Source organism: Mytilus galloprovincialis, chromosome 2, assembly GCF_965363235.1.
Source record: "Mytilus galloprovincialis chromosome 2, xbMytGall1.hap1.1, whole genome shotgun sequence".
Lineage (NCBI taxonomy): Eukaryota > Metazoa > Mollusca > Bivalvia > Mytilida > Mytilidae > Mytilus > Mytilus galloprovincialis.
Window position 1 is genome coordinate 81663417 of NC_134839.1, and position 19121 is coordinate 81682537.

General features: G+C 32.1%; 1 protein-coding gene across 1 annotated transcript in view; it reads right to left on the bottom strand.

Moving 5' to 3' along the window:
- LOC143064581 (scavenger receptor cysteine-rich domain-containing protein DMBT1-like) overlaps positions 1 to 19121 on the bottom strand; it is a 78953-nt gene that overhangs the window by 16505 nt on the left and 43327 nt on the right. Inside the window, exons 21-31 of the mRNA XM_076237496.1 lie at positions 18651 to 18820; positions 17879 to 18041; positions 15136 to 15299; positions 14565 to 14721; positions 13163 to 13335; positions 12421 to 12583; positions 11331 to 11500; positions 10085 to 10244; positions 4752 to 4921; positions 3746 to 3899; positions 851 to 1023 (exon numbers count right to left, since the gene is read on the bottom strand). Of these exons, the coding sequence (XP_076093611.1) occupies positions 851 to 1023; positions 3746 to 3899; positions 4752 to 4921; positions 10085 to 10244; positions 11331 to 11500; positions 12421 to 12583; positions 13163 to 13335; positions 14565 to 14721; positions 15136 to 15299; positions 17879 to 18041; positions 18651 to 18820 (1817 nt within the window). The remainder of the gene's footprint in view (positions 1 to 850; positions 1024 to 3745; positions 3900 to 4751; positions 4922 to 10084; positions 10245 to 11330; positions 11501 to 12420; positions 12584 to 13162; positions 13336 to 14564; positions 14722 to 15135; positions 15300 to 17878; positions 18042 to 18650; positions 18821 to 19121) is intronic.

Sequence of the window (19121 nt, forward strand, 5' to 3'; positions counted from 1 at the left end):
CTGTTCAGGTGACAGGTGAACTATGTTCAGTACCGGACATTGTATAAATTGATCGGTTTATTCACAATTATTTTCTTACATTTCAGCGGTTTGTATCTAATTGATTTAGTCCAAAAGATTAAAATTATTAGAAATTAGTTTATCAACATGATTTGATGAAAAATTAAAAAAGGTTTTAAATGAAAAATCGTCAGAACTACGTCGTATGAACTAGAACACGTGTGCGCATGTGCACTGGTGGGAAATTTAATAATGCATCTTACATTTCTTCAAAAATGCTAAAATTATCATTGATACCTGTATCTAATGTTCATTTCAAGTATTTTGTTGAAGAAATAACGTGGAAAGAGCTTCTTCTCTCAGTCGTGCTTTGTAAACGTACACAGATTTTACGTATCCGTTTATGGTCCATGTTTTACCATTGTCAAGTCAACATCCGGTTAGAACAATGTGAAAACGAAAGTAAAGTTTTTGACAACGTCATTTTGCACAAATAAAAAGTCTAAGGCAGATATGAGCATGCTGATGTGCACACTTTGAATGATGCACTGCCAATTTAACAGTTACATCTGAACATCAAATTCATATCATATCAAAGTAAAGTTTAAAATCGTTTTTTTTTTTTAATGTAATGTCAATCATTGGAATTGCCATCTGATTACCATAATTGCCTTTTGTGACTAAGTCTTAAGGGATTAAAATCGGGATCAGATATGAAATGTCCGGCTGGATCAAATATTTTTTGGAAGCCCTGCTTCACACATATACAATATCTAGATGTTGTTTGGTATTTTTGTGTTATTGGGTTCCTATACATTGATGTATAACCAATATCTCCTAAAATCCCTACCTATCTGACACTGAACACCCACATCTTCCCGATGACGGCAGTTATTTGATCCAATTGGTTTTGATGAACACTGGAATATAGTGTTCTCTGTTCCTTCACATTTGACATCATCCAGTAAGATTGGTCCTGAACCTTGTCCATAGACACCACCACTCTTAACAACAGCGCCAGTTCTATAAATAATTCAAATATTCAAAATGTAACTTATACATTTTTCTTATCAATTAACAATAAAGGGCTGCGCTTTAGCGCATGATACGCCCGTTGTTTGAAAGATGACGGGCGTATAAAAATGGCAAAAAAGACTACAATGACAATGAGGAGCAGCAAGAAGATAACAGGGAAGGTGAAGATGGTGAAAGTGACTCTACTGAAAGTTATGATCTAAATGAGGAAGTAGGTGATGAAAGTAAGGATTTCATTGATGATGAAGATAAAGATTTCATTGATGATGGAGATGAGGATTTCATTGATGATGATAATGAGGATTTCATTGATGATGAGGAGGCCTCTTCTGAGAATGAAAATGAGGATTTTTCTGATGATGAGGACAGTGATTACAGTGAAGAAGACACTGATGATTAAACCTAGTTCAGCTTTTCAATATTTAGCATAAAAAACAAATATCATTAACATTGGCATATAACATAGAAGTCTTCAATGCAATATAAGGAAAGTGATATATGATTATGGGTTTTAGTAATTCTATGGCTGATTTCCAAATTTTATAGTAGTTTGAAAGAAGGTAATTTTCTTGGGGTATATTGCTCATAGTTAGATTCTGTTGAACACAGTAAGGAATCCATACTAAATTATACAAAGATGTATGCAAAAGTTGTTCAAATGGTGCTTAATATGGTGGATAATGATTATTACCTTTTTATTGTTTAGAATATTCACAAGATGATCATATTGATGAATGTTTAGGAGACTTGATTTCCTTATTTTTTTCATAAAATGACACCCTTTAACATTTAAGGAATATTTAGTCACATGTTAGGATTTTCATGTTGTCACTTGTTCACTTATTATGTGCTATTGTAGACTAGTTATGTTTTATAACATTTTTTATTGCGCTCAACCCTTCCACCGAAACCGAACTCTATAAAAAAGCTGCAATGCTAGGAATATTTAGTCACATGTTAGGATTTTCATGTTGTCACTTGTTCACTTATTATGTGCTATTGTAGACTAGTTATGTTTTATAACATTTTTTATTGCGCTCAACCCTTCCACCGAAACCAAACTCTATAAAAAAGCTGCAATGCTAAGGTATCATTTGTGATTTCAATTGCAACCAATTTTAACAAGAGTAAAACATCCTATATGCAAAAACAGTATTTGATTTTTATCCATAGCTTAGATAGTAAAAATGTTATCATAAAATGATATATGACTCAGGGAACAGTTAGTATCTCAGGGACTGCTAATGTGCTTTCATCCTTGCAACCATTCAATAATAGTACAAACGTATGACATTCATGGAACCTATTTTTTACAAGAAATTTAATGTTTTAAATTGAACTAAAGATTTTACAAATTTTATGTTTTCATCAGATTTTATTAAGTATTATTTGTTACATCAATAGATATAAACAATTCACTAAAGTTTCATGGACATTTTGAGTTATTGTCCGAAGTGTTAAAAATCCCCTTTTTTTTTATGAATAAAGCCCCATAAATCCAAAACTTAAAATCTGAAATTTATAAAAATTGAAAGGGAGCTTACATCAATAGATATAAACAATTCACCAAAGTTTCATGAACATTGGTGAAAGCCTTTTTGAGTTATTGTCCGAAGTGTTGAAAATCCCCCCTTTTTTATGATTAAAGCCCCATAAATCCAAAACTTAAAATCTGAAATTAAAAAAAAATGAAAGGGAGCTTACGTCAATAGATATAAACAATTCACCAAAGTTTCATGGACATTGGTGAAAGCCTTTTTGAGTTATTGTCCGAAGTGTTGAAAATCCCCCCTTTTTTATGAATAAAGCCCCATAAATCCAAAACTTAAAATCTGAAATTAAAAAAAAACGAAAGGGAGCTTACTTCAATAGATATAAACAATTCACTTAAGTTTCATGGAAATTGGGGAAAGTGTTTTTGAGTTATTGTCCGAAGTGTGGACGACGGACGGACGGACGGACGGACGGACAACGGTATACCATAATACGTCCCGTCTAAAAGACGGGCGTATAAAAATTAAACAGGAATACATTTAATAAAGAATCTGCAAAAGTCATTCAGTCTGGGATGTATTTAACAGGACTGAATTAAAAATACAATTGCTATCATCCATAAACTATGTAATATGTCATGATGTCCCAACAGAAAATAAGGTGGAAACTTAAGTAACCATTCCATGAGAAAAAGTGATCAAAATCACTGGTGAAGGATTGGAAGACTTAAGTTAGAATAACTTTAAATCCTATTAAGGTATGATGTAGAGAATAAAAACTTAATAAAACATATTAGTTTTTGTAAATCATTGCATTTACTGAAGTCCTTTTGCCATTGTCAGTGGTTAAATTTAAATAACATCTACATTATTTTCATATTCAAATCATGTTCTCACAGTTTCATATCTTAAGTATATATCATATGAAACAGAAGAAATTAGCAAATAAAGATTCTTCTTATCTAGTAGACTACTTCATAAGAAGAATCTTTATTTACTAGATCAATTAATATAGCAGAATGTTTTAATGTGTCTTTATGAATGTGCAAAAGATTCCATGGATACAGGTGGACCAAGAATACAAACATTCAATGAATTACTAAGTTTGTATAGGCTTGTATGAACTTTGGCCAAACCATGAAATGATGTATCCACAAAAAAGCCAAATTTATTCAATCCATGAAAATGAATGAATCCACAGAAAAACAGCAACATACCTACTATATCCAGCCATAGCACAGACAATGCTGGCAGCTTTAGCATCAAACATATCATCACAAACTGTACCCCATGTACTATTCACAAGAATCTCTACTCTGCCTTTGTTTGGGGACCCATCAGGACTTACAAGTCTGATAGGATAGGTCTGGGCTGAAAAAGGATAAAAAATTAAAACATTTTGATCTCAAATATATATTATAACAATTTTTTTTTTAAGTTTATTAATTATCTGAGGAAGCAGGACATGAAGACAGACAACTCAATCTATGGTGGAGATGGAATGTCTGATGAAGGCAATACAAAAAGATATTGTTTGAGGTTGATATCTGAAGAGTTTTGATATAAATTTATTTAACAACTTACAACTTAAAAAGGATGGACATAAGTCTCAGGGATTGAAAAGGTGTTATCTAAGAAATTCAGAATAAATAAGATTAAGAAATAGCAATTGGAAGAGTTTTTGATATAATAACAATTTAGATCACAATATTAGATGATGATGCATGATCACAAGTGGTGTAAATCTGAACAGTCAGCAAAATATTTCAAGAATAATAAATTAGAAGTAGGCTGAACATACCCTGTCTTGCTGATTGAGAGTTTCTCACCATCTATTATAGATCTCAAGATAGTATGCAAAAATATTGGTTAAAATCGTCATTTAAAGGCAATAACTCTTATAAGGAGTTGACTGAAAAATTTGGTCAAGCTAATTTACTTGTACATCTTGTCTTGCTGATCACATTTGCTGTTTAAATTTCATCCCTATCTTTTATACTTCTTAAGAAAATAGGCAAAATCGAAAAAAAAAAATGGTAAAAATCATCTTGTAAGAGCAATTACATCTATAAGGAGAAGATTAATGTTAAACAGACAACAATGACAATGAAAGACAACAGATGATTCATATGCACCATGTGATAGAAAGGGCTCACGTTGGCACTCTGGGAAAGGTGAGTTAAAAAAATGAAAATCTGGTCTTTATATAATATTTATACAAACTTCTACATATAACCCCAAGATCCTCATCATGACCACAATTGCTCTGTCCCCACTGTCGAGCAGCACACCCATCTAATGACGACTCATTTCCGCTACATTTTACATCATCCAGCCATATTTGTCCTGTGCCTGCTCCAAAGTATGATCTGGACTTCACTGCAACTGTTGGTCTAAAATTCACAATAATTGATAATGAATTAGAGATTATCGTTGATCGTCTCAGCGAGATTAATTTTCTCGCTTAAGCCGAGATGACCAATGATAATCTATTTATCGCTATTTTACCAGTGACAACGTTGTCAATTTCATGTCAATTTCATTAGCAACGCCACATGCCTTCTTAGTTTCTAGCGATAACTTTCCATCTCAAGCGAGTAGCATGATATGAAAATTATCACAAAAAATGATCAAAGGAAAATAGCACAAAATAGCGATAATATCAATTACACAATATTCCACATAAATAACTTGAAAATATTTGACTGTTCATAAACTGTTTAAAAGGTTTATTTTGACAACTTTTGTCATTGCATGGATATCCTATATCTTTGTTTTTCAATTCTATTAAGGTCTTCTCTTGCAGTAATGTCTTCTATAGATGTCAATCTAAACCCCATATTTGTAATTAGTCTTTTTACCCTAACAACACTCTATTTAACTAGTATTATATATCTGAAACTTATTTTCAACTGATTTAAAAATGATGTAATGGTTTAATGATTAAATGGTATGTTCATTTGAGGAAAAAATATATTAGTCCTAAATGTAAAATGTTAACAATATACATTAAATACTTTACATTGCGGGATTTATCATCTTCATGCTCACAATGTAATGAGTTAATAACAACTTACATAGTAATCCCCAATACAGATCCTCAACCATAGCTTTCAAAATTCTGATTAAATAAGCATTGGGAAAGTATTATAGGAAGCTCTGTCTAAGTACTATTATATACTGTAAATTCAGAATTCATTGTGTGTCATTATAGATGCAATGGTTAAAAGAAAACTACAATTTGTTAATGTGATTTCAGGAATAGCTACCTTCTACTAGTTCATTGAAGTAGATAATGATTTCATTATTTAAAATTCCAGTTTAACTGATGAGCTTTTCATTTTCCCCTTTTTTCCATATTGATAATAACATCACATATATTTCTGAATTTACAGTTATATAGGGCATTCAGACAATAATTCTGGATTTTTCTTTTAAAAAAATGTTGTTGTTGTAATAACCTGGAAGGTTTATGAAATATCAAACAACAGGTTATTTTGTTAATTTTGAAAGTATGCAAGTAGTTCATATTTAAGAGTATTGTTTCAGCTACTGCATGTATGACATGAATACAAAAATATGAGACAAAAGAGTTATAACATACGTCAAATGAGAGGATCAACTGTTGAAAATCCAGAAATTGTTAATTACTCGGTATTAAGGGCTTAAAAAATACATGCATTGTGAGAATAAGGGCAAACAAAACAACATTTGTAAAACAAATTCTAAAATCAAGGCTGACATAGAAAAGAAAAATTCCCAAAGTTTAACATGGCATATTAAAATGAATTCCATCTGATAGAACATATAAACATCTGCTCTTTTTATAGACTTAGAAGACCCTCATCTCCTATCATTCATGTACTCATTTAACAGGGACATTTGGATCTGCTAAAATATCAAATTTCGAAATACCATGGATTCATTTATTTGGGTACCAATTTTCTTTGATTGAAGAAAACTTACATTTTTGAGTATATTTTGTAGTTTTGCCTAATTCTTAATTTTTAGGTCTGAGTCAAAAAAGAAATATAAAGGTATCTAAAATAGTATATGATGCCACTGGTGAAAACACAACACAGAATACCTTGTATAACATACTGGGAGGAGAACTAATAAAACTGTCACAAGTCATGTACGATTCATTAGAACATTTGCTGAAACTTTTTATCCAAAAATAATGAACTCTCAGTTAAAAATATAAAAGCCTACTATGAATTTATTCTGTTAAACAAGTAGTGTAAAATGAGGTGATATATGAGGATGAGAATTATGACACTGTGATGACTGGATATGACACTGAACACTAGCTACAACTGTACACACACATATAAGCAGTAACATAATAATATCTTACTCAAAATAGTTTCTACAAATAAAATGCAAGAATTGTGATGATGTAAACAAAAATGATTACTGACAAAGTAATATCTGTTTATAATTGTAGTATAACCATACCTATCAAATGCATTTGTTGCAACTCATATAAAGCCTTATTCTCTATGGTAAATTTACTTATATAAAGCTGTTTTCTTTATGGTAGATTTACTGACTGGAGGTGTGATGAGATGATCAAAGCTGTAAATTTTCCCCTTGACAACATTTATGTACCCTTCGACAATGAAGTTTAAGAGTACATTATAAGTATTCCTATGAGCATCAATTGTGACCCTTTTAAAGTAGGTTTTTACCTGTACTGTTATCAATCAGTTGATGGCTAATCTCAGTAAAGACCCATCTAAATTCCATTTAATTGATGAATTAAACAACATTTACCACTATCTTGATGATATTTTATCATTAAGTAATCAAGAATTCTCTAAATATACTGCCAAAATTCATCCAAAGGAACTTACTTATACAGTACATTCCGGTTATTTGCATAGCCTATTTGTCAGACGAAATTATGCAATAAAGCGGAGTATGCTTATATCCGAAATGCCAAATTACGGAGTCAAATAACATCGGTAGTGCAGATCAGTATTAACAGTGATTAAAAGATAATCCCTGAAGAAAGATGATAGTCCATAATCCACTTACAACATATGGAATGCTAATATTTATTCTAATAAAAGTTATTTTTCTAGAGTCATACATTTTATTTCATTGTGCATACTTTCAATAAAGTTTATAAACACATCTTGTTTTTAGTTTATTTATTTACCGACTTTTCCTTTACCTGTGATACGAAAATAAAATTGTTCTAAAAATAGATTTGTTCCTATGACCCGGATGTACACATTACATTGTTACGCTTTGATTAAAACAAACTGTTTAACAATAGTACATAGTTTATAATCATTTTAAACAATAAATGTGTAATGAAACTGATATGCAGTATTTACCGATTACACAGTGATGTAACACTGTCACTTTAACCTCGTTAGTTTCGTATATGCAAAGCAGTCAGGTAATGGGGCCCTGTGCGGGTTATTTGCTGGACACGAGTGTTGAAAGTTAGAAAATATAATAACTGGAAGTAGATGTTCTTTTAAAAAAATATAAAAAATGAAAGATTGATTTATTAAATTCTTCAACCATATATAAATGTCCTGTAATATTTAACATAAATGTAGATCACCCCTAGCCGAATTACGAGATTAACACATTGGATAATGATCGATAATTAGCAGGCATTAATGTTTTAAAAATTCACTAAAAATGAAAATCTATGAACAATGTTTGAAACCCAATCAATAATTAACACCTTTGAAAATAGAAGATCATAGAATGGTTGTGTTTTTACAACAATCAGCTGATTGACATTTTTATGACCTCGAGGCTTAAAATAGAATATGGGAAACTTTACCTGTGTACACATCGAGGACTTTTTTATAATCACATAAACACGAAAGAAACTGTTTTAAAACTGTATTTAAAAAACACAGAAGTAAATTTGAAATAATAACGAAAATAATGATGCATTCAAGAAAAATATACTTACCAAATCGTTTCCGGTCAAAAATCTCATCAGTTTTAACTAAGCATACCTAGCTGGCGATTATTTTCTATGCAATTAACCGAAATGCCACTTGTAAGGCTATGCATATAACCGGACAATTTAACATTAGATGAATGGGAAATGGTTTTGTGCAGGAGAAAAGTATGCAATTAACCGAATTATGCTATTAAGCGGTATGCAATTAAGTGGAATCGACTGTAGTAAATAAAATATTCTTACTTATAGTAAATAAAATATTAACAGCAATAGCTGTCATTTCTTAAATTAAGATATTTCAGTATTACACCTCTTCACAAAAATTTTTTCGACAAAAGGGAAAAAAGGGATGATTATAATTTTCCTATTGATAATTTTCTTTTTTTGACACATTGATGTTCCTTTTGCGCAGTCTTCAAGTGTTTATATATCACAACACTTTTGCTATACCTGTGTTTGTTGTGAGGTATTGGATTACAATTCCTTTTATCTCCCAGCTAATTTTTAGTTTTTAAAGATCTTTTTAGGCAATGACATACCTATACATATTAAAAGATTAGTCAGCTATGTCTTAGCTAGTACATCAAACAATCAGTAGCTGCTGACTTACTTAGTATATCCAAAGATCTGTTTACAGACAACCTTGGCTATATGGTAATTAGCTCCATCATTACACACTGCTCCCCATTGGATGTTGTGATAGACCTCCACACAACCTTCATACCTGATGACTTACCTGGTATATCCAAAGATCTGTTTACAGACAACCTGAGCTATATGGTAATTAGCCCCATCATCACACACTGTTCCCCATTGGCTGTTGTGATAGACCTCCACACGACCTTCATACCTGATGACTTACCTGGTATATCCAAAGATCTGTTTACAGACAACCTGGGCTATATGGTAATTAGCCCCATCATCACACACTGTTCCCCATTGGCTGTTGTGATAGACCTCCACACGACCTTCATACCTGATGACTTACCAGGTATATCCAAAGATCTGTTTACAGACAACCTGGGCTATATGGTAATTAGCTCCATCATTACACACTGTTCCCCATTGGCTGTTGTGATAGACCTCCACACGACCTTCATACCTGATGACTTACCTGGTATATCCAAAGATCGGTTTACAGACAACCTGGGCTATATGGTAATTAGCTCCATCATTACACACTGTTCCCCATTGGCTGTTGTGATAGACCTCCACACGACCTTCATACCTGATGACTTACCTGGTATATCCAAAGATCGGTTTACAGACAACCTGGGCTATATGGTAATTAGCTCCATCATTACACACTGTTCCCCATTGGCTATTGTGATAGACCTCCACACGACCTTCATACCTGATGACTTACCTGGTATATCCAAAGATCGGTTTACAGACAACCTGGACTATATGGTAATTAGCTCCATCATTACACACTGTTCCCCATTGGCTGTTGTGATAGACCTCTACACAACCTTCATACCTGATGACTTACCTGGTATATCCAAAGATCTGTTTACAGACAACCTGAGCTATATGGTAATTAGCCCCATCATCACACACTGTTCCCCATTGGCTGTTGTGATAGACCTCTACACGACCTTCATACCTGATGACTTACCTGGTATATCCAAAGATCTGTTTACAGACAACCTGGGCTATATGGTAATTAGCCCCATCATCACACACTGTTCCCCATTGGCTGTTGTGATAAACCTCCACACGACCTTCATAGCGAGTAGTGCCACCAACAAGTCTGACTGGTGATGTTGCTGTCCTTCCTGTATAAAACAGTGCATGTGAAATCTTTGAAGAATTAAAGCTATCACCTATTAGTGTAATAGTCTGATTTCTAACTTAAATCCTTGAGAGGATACCTTTAATTTCCTATACAATATTATTTCTGTTATACAAAGAAAGGGTTGGGTTACTAATGATAAAATAAAATTGAGAATGGAAGTGGGGAATGTTTCAAAAAGACAATAACTCCACCAAAGAGCAGAAAACTCTTTATGTATATACTATCCCTATGGGAATGATAATGAACTGATTTTTTCGTTTTTTTTTTCAATTTTGCTGTTTACATCTTCTCTCTTGGCATTTTTGTTAAGATAGTACTCCATAACATAACATGGTCATACAAATTTCCATGAATGGACAAAATATATTTTATCATAAAGATATTGGCCAAGTTGGTTTTACGGATTGAAGCACTGTAGGTCAAGGCAAATATTTGCTGTTCCTGTAACTGACATGCAATTATCGATAAAATATTGTACTTTAAGGGTAGCAAATTCTATAACAATGTCACCCTGAATGCCTATACAAAGCTCAATTCTTTTTGCAATAAAAATAACTAGAGTAAAAGTCAATATTTGAACAGTTAGTTATCAGTATTTTTTTGTAGTTCATCTTTGAAGTGAAAATTTAAGGTAATGAATGCATAAGCATCCATTTGAAAATAAAATGAACTTTTCTTTATCTTACTGAAAAAATGTAATGTATGCTACAATATAATTTGTATCCCTGATTAACCTTTACTGGAAATAGATCCAACCTAAAGCAAATCTGATTTCATGTGCTTAACTGTAATAAAATTTGGAGGGCAGTTTAATTGGACTCCATAATAAAGATTTCAAATTAATAGACCTACTCTTAAAAGTCTTATTCTATTAATAGACCTACTCTTAAAAGTCTTATTCTATTAAAAGACCTACTCTTAAAAGTCTTATTCTATTAATAGACCTACTCTTAAAAGTCTTATTCTATTAATAGACCTACTCTTAAAAGTCTTATTCTATTAATAGACCTACTCTTAAAAGTCTTATTCTATAAGAGTTGAAGCACTATATAAATGATGTTTTTACCTGAACAGCTGACAGATGCATCCTCACTATGTCCACAATTATTGACACCCCATCCACGACTGCCACATTGTGAAATACTGGTCTCATTACCAACACAATTAACATTGTCAAGCCAAATCTGTCCACGCCCTGCTCCATAAAATGCATTTCCTTTGGCAAGTGCTCCATAACTTCAACAGAAAAAATAGAGAGTTAGTCACTACTCCATAACTCTATCAAATCAACAGTGAGTAAAGTCACTTCTCCATTACTCTAATTAATAAATATTGAGTAAGCTAATGCTCTGGTACACTGCTCCATATCTTCAATGAAGATTTGCTGTGCAACTGAATCAATTCTCCATAACAGTTGATAACTGATCCTTATGTTCCAAAAAATATTTTAATTAATAAAATCTATCTTCATTACTTCCTCAATTTTTTAAAAACAACAAAATATCTAAAGTGAGAATAATTGAAACAAAAGGACAAACAGCACAAATTTTATTCTTTTTAGTTATATTATAGTCAGTTATGCTTTTTATAAATGCTCCTTTTGTTTGATTCTGGTTATAAAAAACATTGGTTATGCTAGTATTGTATTAATTGAAGATGCCTATTGATGTAGCTGAAACTTATAATTCCTTAAAAAAAAAAAAAAAATCTACTGGGGATGGATATTCATTATCAGAATTCTACAGGTATTGTTAATGATATAACTTTAAAGCTCATTTCCTTCTTAAAACCATATAAGAAATTTGATGCTATGAGGAATATGTGTGTGTGTAATAAAAAGCTGTGTCAGGAGAGGATAACCCATTCTTTTGTAGATAGAATATGATGCAAAAATAAAATAAAACATTTAGAAGATCTATCAGAATTTTGTAAAATGGGACTTTTCATCAGGATTTTCTAAGGAACATAAATTTTTGCCAAAAATATGACCAGAAAAGAGCAATATCAAAAGGGATCCTATATAAATCCTTTGAAACAGACAAATATATCTTGACATATAACTTCCAAATAAACTGTAGCAGCAAGATTTCAATTGTATTCAATACGTAAAACAGAAACAAGCTTTACATTCCTTCTCCTATGAAGCATTTTCTTACCTTGGTTTTCCCAGCATCCTACAGATAACTTGAGCCTCTCTTTGGTCCCAATAATCATCACAGATTGTTCCCCATGTGTTGTTGTAGAAAACCTCAACACGACCTTCATTATCACTCCTACCACCAACTAATCTTACATTCAAATTAGTTGTCACATGACCTCCTATTAAAGGTTTTCAATAAATATTTATTACATTTAAAACTATTTTTTTAAACATTATTTTCAAAGATAACAAAAAAGCAACAAAGCAACTAATAAACAATGGTTTTCTAAACAAAACATTTGTGCACCTGAATATCAAACTGAAATAAAGACTTAAACAATCTAAAGGGTCTAAAGAGCCTATGTCGCTCACCTAGGTCTATGTGGAATGGACACAATGGAAACTCTCAGAAAACATTAACAACTTTTTTGCCCAGTCAGATTTTATCTTTATATACGTTATATAAAAAAAAATAAGACAAAACTTACCCTTCACCCCTATGTTTCTGTGTTTAATCTTGTAGGCCATATTGATTGGCAGGCATTATAGTCATTGTATACGTTTTTAAATCTAGATACCTCATTAATGATTTTAGCTAAGTTTGGTTGCTCAGTAATTAATGAGGAATATTTTTTTGTAAAAGTTAAAATAACAAAGATGATTGCCAACAACGAGCTAAAAACACCATGTGATGGGAAAAGCACAAATTTGCCAGATAAATAAACTAAATAGACGACAATGATAATTTGAAAACTTACTTGGTTGACATCTAACTCCTGCATCTTCATTGTGGCCACAATTGTTATTACCAAATCCATTAAATGTACATTGTCCAAGGTTTGTTTCTGTTCCAACACAAACGACATTGTCCATAATAATTTTACCACTACCTTGACCATATTTGGCTCTTAGCACAGCTGTGGCACCATCCCTTATAAAATTGACAAAACTAATTCATTAAGACAAAACTTTGTATTGGTCATATTCTACACTTTCTTCTCCTTTTGGTATATCTTAGAGACACAACTTTCTAAATGCTGGACCAAGAGGTCATGACAATCACATCTTGTACATATTGAAAATGTTGTGAGAATAAAATTGAATATTTTAAGGCATTTTATAAGCTAGTAAAATGGTACTGTACATATATTTGCATGAGGATATCCTTTCACATATAGTTATTGCTTTCAACATTACTGTTAAAAGTCTCATAACTCTTTAAAATTAGAGGCTTCAAGGAGCCTGTGTCACTCACCTTATATTTTTGTTTACTATTGATGCATGAAATAATGCAAACATTATACTTTTGCCTTAGTTTCGGAGATATAAGCCAAAAACTGCATTTTAACCTATGTTCTGTTATAATCCATGTTTGCCATGTTGATTGGCAGGAAGGGTCATTAGACACACAAAATAACCTACTGATGATTGTGGCTAAGTTTGAATAACTTCTCTAAGTATTTTCAGAGGAATATACTTTTGTAAAAGGTTGCAACATTTATTTGAAAAATTGTTAAAACACAACTGGGGTAATGAATCCTTAAGGGGTCACTTAACAATTTTGTTCATGTGGATTATACATAGATCTTACTTTGCTGAACTTTAATGCTGTTTACAGTTTATTGCTGTCTTTAATAATATTCAAGATAATAACCAAAAAATACCACATTTTCTTAATATTCCTAATACAGGGGCAGCAACCCAACAACAGGTTTTCTGATTCATCTGAAAATTTCAGGGCAGATAGATATCAATCTAAGGAACATTTTACCCCATTCAGATATACTCTTAATGCTTTAGTTTCAGTATAAGCCATGCATTTTACCCTTATATTCTATTTTTAGCCAAGACGGCTATACTAGAAACCCAGTAATGATTGTGAACAAGTTTTGTTAAATTTGGCACAGTAGTTTCACAGGAGAAGATTTTTGTAAAGTTAACAACGACAGACAACAATGAAGACAAATAATGGACACCAAGTAATGAGAAAAGCATTTTAGGCCCAATGAGCTGAAAACACAATAAAATTTTAATAAAAAACTATTTGTCTACTAAAAATCAAATACTCTTAGCCTTAATTCTTAAATATCCTTTATTAGAACTGAAATAAAAGCCTACTTATATTCAATAAGATTTAGTGAAATGACAATTCGTACTCACGTAGAAAATCCCAGCATTCGACAGACAACAGCAGCATTTGAGTTAGTCCATGCATCATCACATACTGTCCCCCACTGTCCACCAAAATTCACTTCTACTCTACCTTCCATACTAGAGCCACCATTAGCAAGTCGCACTGTCACATTCTGTATAGTCCCTGCACCAAGTAAACAACTAAGTTTTAGGAACAATGTGCAAAATAGTACAGATATCAAATCTGTTGAGAAGCAAGCTAATTTCCATTATTATCTGATTTGTTGTTTTACTAACGATAATGAAATTACAAAACTTAAATCAGCAGACTTATCATGCATGCATATTACCTTGTTGGTAAGTTTTTTTCAATGAAAGAGGTATTTATAAACATAAAATTTCAGAATCAAATGAGAAGCAGTATATACCAAGTTTTAAACAGTTACACAACAGAATTCAATTCAAGTTTCATTATATTAATTTAAAAATAAATCAATTTTTGGAAAATTCGTTTATATTACTTGGAGACAGCAATCTTTCAAATATATTATACCATGCTTTTAAAATAGAATATAAAGATTATAAAAGTTGTGTTTACCATCATTACAGTAAGCCCCAGCATCCTCCGTATGATCACAATCGTTTTCCCCCCATCCTTTGAAGCTACAGTTCTGTATGTTACTCTCTGATCCTAGACACTCGACGTCATCCATCCAGATTGGTCCAGTACCTGTTCCTATCCCTGTTAAAGCTCGACCACCTCTGAAATTAGGCAGACAGATGTGTTTATATTATTAAACTTTTTTAAACTGATCTTGTTAACAAGAAAAACTTTAATAATTTTTTTTTTTATTCTTTTCTTTTATAACTTACAACAGTTCAAACACTCAGTATGGTTCATAATAATGAATGAGCATTCAGACTTAAAAAAAAATGTGTCCTCTAGTTTGAATAGAAAACTTTCGAGTTCAATGCATTTCCGTCAAAAACTCTGGTTTTAGTGAACATCATTTGTGCATTTATGGGCATCGTCACTTCGATTCCAATGTTGTGCAAGTGGTTGAAAAACTATAAAGCTATATTGCAGGAATTATTCGGCAAATCGAATTCTCATAATTGTCTTTCAGCACTGCTGTCATTAGGGAATTGTAATTAAGTACCTACAGAACATTTACAAATATTATTTCTAGTTTATCCTGCACAATGACGATCACTAAGACACTTGATGAACGTTTATAGTGCAGGGAAACAGGCAATCCCCTCTATATGGTAAATGATGTCACAAAGGGGCGCATAACTGACGATTTTTCTCTGGTGACAGACAAACTAGAAAGTGGTCTATTGTCCAATGTAAAGAGCACACATTATAAGTTATTATATTATACTGTATATTTTACTTGAAAATATTGAATAAAAACAACACTGTTATCATACCTGCCAACTTTTCAAAATGCCCATGGGGGTTTTGCATGCAAGATGGCTGGCATAGTCCTAAAAAAGCTTCAAGGGGGCCTTCAAATCAATTTAATGTTGTTTCTTGGCTTCTTCATACTTTTATAAGCCTAAAGTCATTGCAATATTAATTGGTTTGTTTAAATTGTGGACAAAATTGCTCTTTCAAAATATCAATTTGGGAGCCTCCATGGGGGAAATCCCCCGCAAATAGTGACAGTTGACAGGTATCCTACCGTAGTCTAAAATCGTTCATCTTGTCAGTTCGTTAGGTATTTGTGTTTGAACTTAACACACGGGGAAACTCCACATTGACGTCACTACGCTACTTCCGGCGTAGAAAAACAATGTAGAATACGTTTTTTCTGCACTTTTGAATAAAAAAACATTTCTGAAGGTAAGTTTTCATTGTTGTTCTCAATTATTGCTAAAAAATGCCAAATTTCTAATGCCCGTTTCAATCCCGACTTCCGAATGTCTATAAACATTCTAGAACTTCACAAAATCCCACTTCCGGCCTCCATTGCTTTGTGTACATTCCATTCAGCGTCATCAATCTTGTGGCAGGCAATACAGGTCAAGCAAATCGTATTTTTAGGAATTTTAAAATGACATGCTCCTTACGTCTTTCGCGATTTTCCCGCGAAAAAAGCCCAACCAAAATGAAAGGAAAACTAATTGAAAAAACGATGCCCATGCCATTATTTTGTACAGGAATATAGAGTAGGTTAATGAAAAATAATTTACATTTATTTTTCGTAGAATTTTCTTTTTATTCATTATAAAAAGATCGATATTCTGACCATCATGACTGTAGATAAATATTCATACAGAATTCCATTGATGTCAAAAGGGATGGCAAAAAAAGAGTTTTCCTGTTGAATGAAATCCAAAATTATTGCAAACTATTTTGAAGCAATATCCCACAAAGAAATAACGTAATTGCCGTAGACTGGAAAATCCCCTAATTGACAGTAGAGCAATTTGATTGGGTAGAACGAATTGACATCACGTGATTTTGACGCCATTGAAATTTAAATGTAAACAAACAAGGTCAGAAGGTTCAGTATAGGACAGCATCGTACATTTAGTTACTGACAAATAATTATGAGTTACCAAGCTTGACAATGCATGGTAATAAAAAATGAAAGCTAAGTGTACAGAAAAAATAAGAAAAAAATAGCCTTAGGATAACGACTTATCATTACACCTGGATATGTGTTATTTTAACATGAAAATATTGAAAAAACAACAGTTATTTTTACATGAAAATATTAACAACAATCAGCATAAAAATTCAATTTGGCAATGCTGAAAGCAAATGTCAAGCTTTTATGGACCATGCAATATATAATCCATCAGGAATTAGAAGTTTTAGTTTTTATCTCTCTAAATTTCTCAAAATGTATGACAGAATCTTAGTGATCAGATGCCACTCTCTTCTACAGAGATGAAAATACAAATGTTCCTCTCAGAAAATTTGTTTTCAATGTTGCTTCTTATCGGGTTAATCAAAAGAGGAGATATGGTATATGTAACCCCCCCCCCCCCATTATTTAACCACCAAAATTGCAAAAATAATAAAATTCTTCAATGCTTTCTAGTTAAAGTTAATTTAAATTCTGAATGAATAAATGACAATTTCAGATTTTTTTATAAAAGATTTCATCTATATTTTTTTTTTCAATAATAACCATTCATACATATCTGATGGAACATTTCAAGGCATGACAATTAAATAATGACACCAATTTGTGATCAAACAAATATCCTCTGTTAATTCTGTTGCTTGAGTTAAATAAGAAAAGCTGCTATCTTATGATTTGTTTACAGTTTTACTATATGTCTTATTTCACAGAAAAATAATTATGAAAATATTTCAAATTTACCTTGAAAATCCTAACATTTTACAGACAACTTTAGCATCCCGGTCATCCCAAGAATCATCACAAATTGATCCCCAGACTCCATTGTAACTAACTTGTACTCTGCCTTGGGCATGTGTAAGTCCTCCAACCAAACGAACTGTTGGTGTCTGTGCGTTTGCTGGCACTGTAAAATAAATTCATGCTGCCAAGTTAATTTGTATTTAAAGGCAGTTTTTGACACAATAGTATTTGTCTTATAATTTTCATTCACGAGTCTGTGCATTATTGCTTCTAAGTTGTAATTAAACAGACCTGCAATAACAAATTTAATGTGTTCATATAGACATAGTGATGAGAATTGTGGTAAAGTATATGTCCTACCAGAACTATAGCTGTTGATCAATTATCTAAAAACATAAATTAAGATACAAATTTAAGCATGAAGGGAAGTCAATGTATAAAGTTAGAATTACAACATGGCAAAAAATTTCATGTTTTCACACAGGTCATTTTTGGGGTAAAAATATCTACCACAAGATATTTGATGTATACATTGTACAACCAAGCATGGCAATAGGTTTCAATTCTATTCAAACTAAACTAAAAGGGATGGGATCATATAATTTGGTAAGACATTATAATTACATTTACAGAGAGTATATATAACCATCATTTGAAAGGTAATGTTTAACTTACAATAATAAATCTGACACAAGGGAATGATCACATTATTTTTTACTTTCATGCATGACTTTTAATAGTTATGGTCACATATCTGAACATTTATACATACCTATACAGATAACAGAAGCATCTTCTGTATGGTCACAGTCATTCTGACCCCATGGTTTCCTCTGACACTGTCCTAAGTTTGTCTCGGTACCATTACAGTCTATATCATCTATCCAGATAGATCCTGTCCCATTACCATAGTAAGAATTGCTTACTGGAACACCAATCATACTAAAATACAACAGAAAATGCTTATAACCTTATTTGTAAAAGAAGTCGCATGCATTGTGGTGGCTACTCCTTCATATAATACAAGGGAACACAGGATGTAGGTGGCAGGACAGGTCAAAACAATGTATTGGAGAAATATGTAATCAAAAATAATCTTCATTCAAAATATTGAAAAATTCAAAACATTGGCAAACAAAAGGTTGGTGTCTGACAAATCTAAAATATCTGGAGTTCTTGAAATTTGTGGTGGATAAACAGATGGATAGACGGAATAAGACGGACAGACAATCAGGGGCCGGTT